This window comes from Lactuca sativa, chromosome 5, assembly GCF_002870075.4.
Source record: "Lactuca sativa cultivar Salinas chromosome 5, Lsat_Salinas_v11, whole genome shotgun sequence".
Taxonomy (NCBI): domain Eukaryota; kingdom Viridiplantae; phylum Streptophyta; class Magnoliopsida; order Asterales; family Asteraceae; genus Lactuca; species Lactuca sativa.
In genome coordinates this window covers 252,801,289-252,809,874 of record NC_056627.2, presented here as the reverse complement: position 1 = coordinate 252,809,874, position 8,586 = coordinate 252,801,289, and the positions used below count along the sequence as shown (strand labels likewise).

The 8,586-nt window shown below is 37.1% G+C and overlaps 2 protein-coding genes across 2 annotated transcripts; both read left to right on the top strand.

Annotated features, from left to right (window-relative positions):
- Positions 1-2,676: 2,676 nt before the first annotated feature.
- LOC128125987 (glutathione S-transferase T3-like) lies at positions 2,677-3,207 on the top strand. The gene has a single exon (XM_052763656.1). The coding sequence runs from the start codon at positions 2,677-2,679 to the stop codon at positions 3,205-3,207; it is 531 nt and encodes a 176-aa protein (XP_052619616.1).
- Positions 3,208-4,176: 969 nt separating this feature from the next.
- On the top strand, positions 4,177-6,886 carry LOC111899536 (tobamovirus multiplication protein 1). Its single transcript, XM_023895381.3, has 10 exons — positions 4,177-4,442; positions 5,133-5,223; positions 5,321-5,373; positions 5,454-5,546; positions 5,700-5,771; positions 5,857-5,975; positions 6,059-6,122; positions 6,212-6,265; positions 6,333-6,410; positions 6,504-6,886. Exons 1-10 carry the CDS (start codon positions 4,254-4,256, stop codon positions 6,594-6,596), a joined length of 906 nt encoding a protein of 301 aa, XP_023751149.1. The 5' UTR covers positions 4,177-4,253; the 3' UTR covers positions 6,597-6,886.
- Positions 6,887-8,586: the final 1,700 nt, after the last annotated feature.

Genomic DNA, 8,586 nt, shown 5'->3' with positions numbered 1-8,586 from the left:
AGTCAATATGATAGATACAAGGTGGGTGTGTATGTGGCAAGACACAAGTATTTAGCCAAGTTCAACTATCGACATGGTAAGCCATGTAGGCCATGGGAGGCCATTCGGGAGGACTCACTTCAAATGGAAGGTGTTGGCCAAAATGATAGATAGACGAGTTTTTGAAAGCATTAGGCCAAACGGTATACCTACAACGAGGAGCTTCGTGGTCGAGCTGGCCACGAACAACGGGCGTGCACACCACCACATTGTCTCGTGGTGGCTCGTTTTCGTGGTGGGTTGTGATCGGGACAACGAACTCACACGGCCAATGGGATTCAAGATGCATAAATGGACCGTTATCTAGCCATTGAACGGCTAGTTTTGTAAAAAAAAAACATAATAAATAAATAATTTATTTACCTATAAATACCACATTTTTACTCTTTATTTTTTACACCATTCTTTTCTTTTTCTATACACAAACTACACACTACATCTTCACAACCAAAAATCATGAATTCCAACCAAAATACCCCTCCAAACTACATAAATCGCAAACCCGATAACACTTTTGCGTTAGATACAACTCCTCGACAATTCCCGACTATGGAGTCACCTCAAGGCGGTTTTCTCAATCTACTTCAAACCGGTCCCCCTATCGAACAAACACCACTTTTCCAACAACAATATCAACCTTTTCCGTCTTTCCAACAACAACAAATGTCACAACAATACCAACAATTTCAACAATTCCAACAACTACAACAACTCCAACAACAATCGTCACAACAACAACAACCACCAAGCTCACAACCACCACTTTCGTCGGATTTTGTTGCGGAAACACAACCTTCGCCACCACCTCAACCAAAAAAGAAAAAAGGGAAAAAACCGACCCGACCCACTACCGCCCAAGAAAGGGTTCCATGGTCAAAAGAAGAAGAAGAAAAGTTAGTGGAGGCATGGGTGGTGGCTTCCCAAGATCCAATTGTAGGCGATAGTCAGCCTTACGAAAGTTTTTGGGAAAAATTCCGAGCCATTTTCTACGAGTTAATGGAAAGTGAAATTCGAAACGCCGATCAAATTACTTCGAAATGGCGAGATATTCGACTAAAATGCACCGAGTTTGGAGGAATCTACAACAACCTCCTAAACATAAGCAAAAGTGGATCAAACGATTTTGATGTTTTCAAGGCGGCCATGGAGCAATTTGAAAAAACAACGCCAACACGCAAAGCTTTTCCGTATATGAAACTGTGGCTGAAATTGAAAGACGCCCCAAAATGGAAAGAGCAAACGGAAGGCACTTTGCAATCTTCCGGTTCAAAGCGTTCGAGAAACCCCGATGCAACTTCCCAACAATCGGACGACCGAACACACATCGACATCAACGACGATCCGCTAGATCTTGAAAACGATCAACCTCTTCGTCGGCCCGTTGGAAGAAATAAAGCAAAAAAAGCGGCTTCAACATCTTCAAATTCTAGTGTGATGGATATGTTTGGCGATAAATTTGATCGATATGTGCAACTTCAAGAAACGAATGTCGAGGTGATGACTCGGATGGAACAAAAAATGATCGAAACACAATCATTATTTCAAGAGGCACAAGAGACGCTCCAAACAAAAACCGATATAGAAATTTTGAAAATGAAAGCGGACGACCTTGAGGGCGAAGACTTGGAACTTTTCCAAGCGATGAAAGAGTCGGTTCGAGCCCGACGTAGGCGTAGGGATGGTTTATTTATTTATGGTTGGAATTTTTAGTTTTTTTTTTAATGTTTTTTTTAATTTTTTTTATTTTAACTAATGTAATTTTTATTTTTATTTTTTTATTTCAATTAATGTAGTTTTTATTTAATGTAATTTGGTATTTTAAATTAATGGAAAAACTAGTATTAAAAAAATGATTTTAATGTATTTTTGAATTAAATTTAAATAAAAATAAGATGGAGTGGTGTGTTAGTGGTAGGAGAATGTGATGTTGATGTGACACCCACCATATATGTAATAGGTGATGGATAATCGGATGGTCTTACACCATCCGGTGTACATTGCACGAAGTCGTTCGTGGTCTAGTTGGCCACGAACCACGGCCGTGCACACCACCCCGGTGGTTCGTGGTGGGTCGTGGTCGTGGCCTTCCGTGGCCCGGACAACGAATGCAAACGACCAATCCGATGCGCAAAGAATTCGACCGTTTCTTGTAGCCGTTGTGTAGCCGTTGTTAAACGGCTAGATTTATAAAAAAAAAATAAATAATTTATTTACCTATAAATACCATACTTTTACTCCTTATTTTTTACACCATTCTTTTCTTTCTCTATACACAAACTACACACTACATCTTCACAACCAAAAATCATGGATCCCAACTAAAATACCCCTCCAAACTACCGAAATCGCAAACCCGATAACGCTTTTGCGTTAGACACAACACCTCGACAATTCCCGACGATGGAGTCACCTCAAGGCGGTTTTATCAATCTACTTCAAAGTGGTTCCCCTATCCAACAAACACCACTTTTCCAATAACAATATCAACCTTTTCCGGCTTTCCAACAACAACAAATGCAACAACAATACCAACAATTTCAGCAATTCCAACAACTACAACAACTCCAACAACAATCGTCACAACAACAACAACCACCAAGCTCACAACCACCACTTTCGCCGGATTTTGTTCCGGAAATGCAACCTTCACCACGACCTCAACCAAAAAAGAAAAAAGGAAAAAAACCGGCCCGACCCACTACCAACCAAGAAAGGGTCCCATGGACAAAAGAAGAAGAAGAAAAGTTAGCGGAGGCATGGGTGGCGGCTTCCGAAGATCCAATTGTAGGAGATAGCCAGACGTACGGAAGTTTTTGGGAAAAAGTCCGAGCCATTTTTTACGAGTTAATGGAAAGTCAAGCTCGAAATGCCGATCAAATTACGTCGAAATGGCGAGATATTCGATTAAAATGCACCGATTTTGGAGGAATCAACAACAATCTCCTAAACATACACAAAAGCGGTTCGAACGATTTTGATGTTTTCAAGGCGGCCATGGACCAATATGAAAAAACAACGCCTACACGCAAAGCTTTTCCGTATATGAAGTTGTGGCTAAAATTGAAAGACTCCCCAAAATGGAAAGAGCAAACGGAAGGAAGTTCCCAATCTTCCGGTTCAAAGCGTTCGAGAAACCCCGATGGAACTTCTCAACAATCGGACGGCTGAACACACATCGACATCAACGACGATCCGATAGATCTTGAAACCGACCAACCTCTTCCTCGGCCCGTTGGAAGAAATAAAGCAAAAAAAGGGGCGTCGACATCTTCGAATTCTAGCGTTATGGATATGTTCGGCGATAAATTTGATCGATATGTGCAGCTTCAAGAAACGAAGGCCGAGGTGATGACTCGGATGGAACAAAAAATGATCGAAGCACAAACATCATTTCAAGAGGCACAAGAGACACTCCAAACAAAAATCGATATGGAAATCTTGAAAATGAAAGCGGACGACCTTGAGGGCGAAGACTTGTAACTTTTTCTAGCAATGAAAGAGTCGGTTCGAGCCCGACGTAGGCGTAGGGGGTAGTTTATTTTATGTATGGTTGGGATTTTTAGTTTTTTTAATGTTTTTTTTTTAATTTTTTTTAAATTAACTAATGTAATTTTTATTTTGATTGTTATTTTTATTTTATTTTTTAATTTCAATTAATTTAGTTTTTATTTAATGTAATTTGGTATTTTAATTTAATGGAAAAATAGTATTAAAAAAATGTTTTTAATGTATTTTTGAATTAAATTTAAATAAAAAAATGAGGTGGAGTGGTGTTTTAATGTATTTTTAAATTAAATTTAAATAAAAAAATGAGATGGAGTGGTGTGTTTAGTGGTAAGTACCCTATGTATGTGGTAGTGGAATGTGGTGCTGATGTGACACCCACCACATATGTGGTATGTGATAGGTATAACGGATGACCTTACACCAAACGTATCGTTGTGGCTATTTTGAAAAACCAAAAGGACCAATCGCATAATTTTGTCTTAAATTTATAATTATTTCTTAATTTCTTAATTTGATATCATGATGATATGAAACCCAAACTATTTTATATTACTGGCACGTGTGATCTTTGGCATCATTCTCCTAACGTGTCCACTCCAGTCCTCTGCCACCTGTCCCCCTCCTCCGGCTTTATCATCGCTGTGGAGCTACGCTAATATCTTTGTTGTTCTTCTCCACTCCTTGAACGAGATTAATTGGAATCGTTAATGGCATCGTCATCTCCCAGTACGAAGGGTCTCATATGGTTCAAATATATAGCAGATACACAGAGCTTCACAGGTGACATAAACCTGTTGAATGAATGGTGGAATGGGGTCGACGGATCCCAGAAATGGCAGGAAGGCGTGTTCTACGCTCTCTGTGCTGCTTATGCACTCGTCTCTCTGATTGCTCTGGTATGTTCTTTGATTGTTAGATCTCGAGTTGGAATGAAATTGATACATTCGATTAAGTGATTTTTACTCCTTGGTTCTAAAATTAGAGATTCCTTTCGACTTTTATCGTATTGATTCTTTTAAATTAACATGTAATATAGGACTTTCGATTCTGAAGAGGACTACGAATGCTACTTAATTTGTAGTTTGACAAGAAATCCGAATAGGAATGGAATTTTATCTCTAATTTCAATAACAGAAATAAAATTTAACAGGCGAATTACTCCGACCTAACTAGATAAAACGATTTTCTAAAAATTCTTCTTGATTGAGGCGTTATGTGTTATGATTCGTGGCTGTTTTTTGTGTGATCATTGCTCCTGCAATCTGAATTAGGAATACCTTCAGATTCAAAGCTGTTTGATACTTTAAAAAATCGGAGGGGAGGTTAGTACTAGTACCCTACCCCATATCTATTCATAAAGTTATGATTAGAATCTGAACACAGTGAATTGCAGTTCATAATTTCTACCTTGATATTAGGGTTAGAGTGTCTAAACTCTTTTGGTGGTTTCTAATGTTTGTTCAGTTTTAATTCAATGTTGTTACAGACTTCACACCTGAAAACATAAAATTTCAAACAAAAAATGGACAAAAACAAATTATCATGCATCAAAAGTGGATGATTATACATTTATACTGAACATGCAGGTGCAACTTGTTCGAATTCAAATGAGAGTACCTGAATATGGTTGGACAACACAAAAGGTTTTCCACTTGATGAATTTTGTGGTCAATGGATGTAAGGTTGCTACTCATTTTCTTACATTTCTGAATGACTGATATTTTGCAAGTCTACCTGATGTTTGTATATTTCGTTTCCTTTTTTTTTTTGTCAGTGAGAGCTGTTCAATTTGGATTCTACTGGAGGGTTTTCCACACAAAACCAAAAGTAAGTTCATGTTATGCATCTTCATCGACCTTTATCTTCTCTTCCTATTACAACATTATTATCATGATGTAAATTTACAGGTATTAGACATGATATTGTTGGATCTTCCTGGCCTTTTGTTTTTCTCAACTTACACATTACTTGTATTATTCTGGGCTGAGATATATCACCAGGTATTAATAATAATATCTATTCCCTGTTTCCTATACTTTTTCTTACATTTCACCAATGACAATGACATAGTTTTATCTTCACATCTTTATAGTTGATATTACATAGTACCTTAATTTTGTTAATGTCATGCGTATCCATCTTCCAAATTTCAGGCAAGAAGTCTTCCAACTGATAAACTCAGACCTGCATACTTCATTATAAACGGAATTGTGTATGTCCTTCAGGTAGGGTAAAAATACTTTCAAGGGTATTTTTGTAATTTGCATACCCAGCTTCGAATTCTTTATGACATTGCATGATGAATTCTAGATATGCATCTGGATGTATATGAGATTCAGCAAAACTGCTGCTGCTGTGGAAATCGCTGAGCTGTTCTTTTCAGTTATCTCACTTGGTGCTGCTGTAGGGTTCATTGTATATGGTGGAAGGTAGTTTATTTGTTATAGATTTTATTATTATTGACTTGTAATTTTGGCATTTATTTCACATGGTGGTTGTTTTATTGTCATAGGTTGTTTGTAATGCTAAGGAGGTTTCCAATTGAATCAAGAGGGCGTCAAAAGAAGTTGCATGAGGTTACATCTCTAATTAGTAATTACCTCTCTGGTTTTACTTCCTTGAATAAAATTTCCATTTGTACTTATGTGGGTTTTTTTTTTCACAGGTGGGATTTGTGACTGGGATTTGCTGTACTTGTTTCTTAATAAGATGTGTGATGGTAAGTTTACATACATAATTGATATAAACCCAAGTTTCCATTATTTATTATTTTATTTATGAAATAGGTTGCAATCGCTGCATTTGACCAAAATGCTGACATGCATGTTCTAAACCACCCTATCCTTGATTTTGCATACTACATGGTAAGTTCATCAACAAAAGACCTTTTGTCTATGCAAAAGACGTAAATGCCCTCCTCAGTTTGTTTGTGTTTTTGTTTGTGGTTATGTATGTAGGTAGTGGAGATTTTGCCAGCTGCTCTTGTTCTTTTCATCTTGCGAAAACTGCCACCAAGGCGAGTATCAGATCAGTACCATCCGATTAAATGATGAGGTGGACAGTTGGAAGGATCTAAGCTGACGTGGCACCAAGTTTTGTTGATGGCATTCGCACTCCAATCATGTATATCCTTTTCACAGCCTTTGGTGTAAATGTGTCTCTTTCTCCTGTGAATAAAAATCCGGGAATCGGATTATAGAAGGAACTTGTCATTGTGTATGTTTGTTAGCAACAAAATATTAAGCTCATTTTGTTTTGTTGTCAAATGTGAGAATGCTTTTGTTTTTAAAGTTTGCGTCAAAAGTCTTTTTTGGCTGAAAAAATATCTGGGGTTTGTAAAGACTTGAACGTATTATAAATGGGGCAAATTTTTGTCAACAAACAACAACAAAACTAGAAGGACAAATAATTTTGTTTGTGATTGGGACAAATTTTGTCAACAACCAACATCTACAATCAATTAATGAATAGAAAAGATGTTACTTTACAGAAATCATAAAGCAGTACAAATTACAACCCTATTCTCACCTACACTCTCCCTCTCTAATTTCTAGAGAAAACAAATTTGTAATAGTGAAAGTAAACTGGGAGATGTAAATATTATTCGTCTTCAAAATTTCAGTCAAGTCTCTAGACAGCTACACCTTACCTTTATGAAGCTACACCTTATCTTTATGAGTAGATTGCTTTTTTTTAACCCACATATTAAATTTTTGAGGAACGGGGCTCTTTTGCTTTCATTAACCATAGTATACGTGGATTCTTTTCAACCAGACTCTAAAATATGATTTGAAAATTGAAGACCCCAAAGACGTAACGGTCTTTTGGAGCATTTGGTAACACATGGGAGCATTTGGATTAGGGCCGGAGCGTTTGACCTAGCTTTGAGATCTCATGTTTAGAGCGCCATGCAAATGAATAAATTTGCAAAATTTATTCATTAAAGTCTTGTTTTGATGCTATCAGGACGTTTAGGATGTTGGAGTTAAAGTATTATGCACTTAATGGAAAGTGTGTTGTGAAGAATGTTAGGTTACGCATAGTGTAAAGCCCGCAAATTCAGGCTAGACATTTTAAGGATTTATAAATTATATAAATGATATTTATATATTGTGTACATGTTTTGTGGACAATTATTATGTGTAACACCCCATTTTTACTGCTCCAATAGAATAATAGATTGTAAAATTAAACATTTATTATGAAATACAAAGTAGAAATACATTACTTTTGTGCCTAAATAACCGTCATTATTATGTAGAAAGCATCAATACGATTTATGTATATGTATAGAACGAGTAAATCCAACTCCGTATGAAGAATTTATGTTTCTTCGAAGTCTCGTGATTAAACCGACACGGCTATTCGTGTCCTAATATACGAATCGAAGATATATTAGCCTTAATGATCTAAACAAAAGTCGCAGTAGTCGTCAAACTAAGAGCATGCATATAGAAAACGTCCAAATTTGACTTCAATTGAATAAGTTATGATTTTTAGCAGTTTCATCGTTGCAGTGTGCAACATGGAAACCGAATTTGAGATCGGTCGCTTGCTAGGGAAGACAATCTAAATGAGAGTTAAAGATCTAGTTAATACCATTGATATAAAGATAGTTGAGAACGGATATCGTATGAAATAGTTATGATTTTTACACGGACTTTAACAGTCTAAGCATGTGAAAATATAACTTTAAAAATAAACTCAAAATTACACAACGGAGTCTAAACGAAAGTTGTAGATCTCGTCGATAGCTACGTATGGATATACAACGTGTCGAAAACGGAGCTCATACGGATAAGTTATGTAATTTTTAAGAAATCAGAAATTCTAGCGCGCAACCGCACGCACAGACCCGATGCGCAGCGCGCCTGACACCCCCGAATCACGACACGTGTCACCACTAGAAAACAACCATGTCACACTTCCGACTAGGTGTGCAGCGCGCACCCGATCATATGCACGACACGCAACCCTTCGTATTCTATAAAAACCTTCGTTTCAGCTCATTTTTCTACATGCCCTTCCTTCGATTCTAGC

Coding starts and splice junctions, on each gene's coding strand:
- LOC128125987 (XM_052763656.1), top strand. CDS start 2,677: ATGCAACCTTCACCACGACCTCAACCAAAAAAGAAAAAAGGAAAAAAA.
- LOC111899536 (XM_023895381.3), top strand. CDS start 4,254: ATGGCATCGTCATCTCCCAGTACGAAGGGTCTCATATGGTTCAAATAT. Junction 5,224..5,320: donor GAATTTTGTGGTCAATGGAT/GTAAGGTTGCTA, acceptor TTTTTTTGTCAG/TGAGAGCTGTTCAATTTGGA. Junction 6,266..6,332: donor TCTTAATAAGATGTGTGATG/GTAAGTTTACAT, acceptor TTTATGAAATAG/GTTGCAATCGCTGCATTTGA.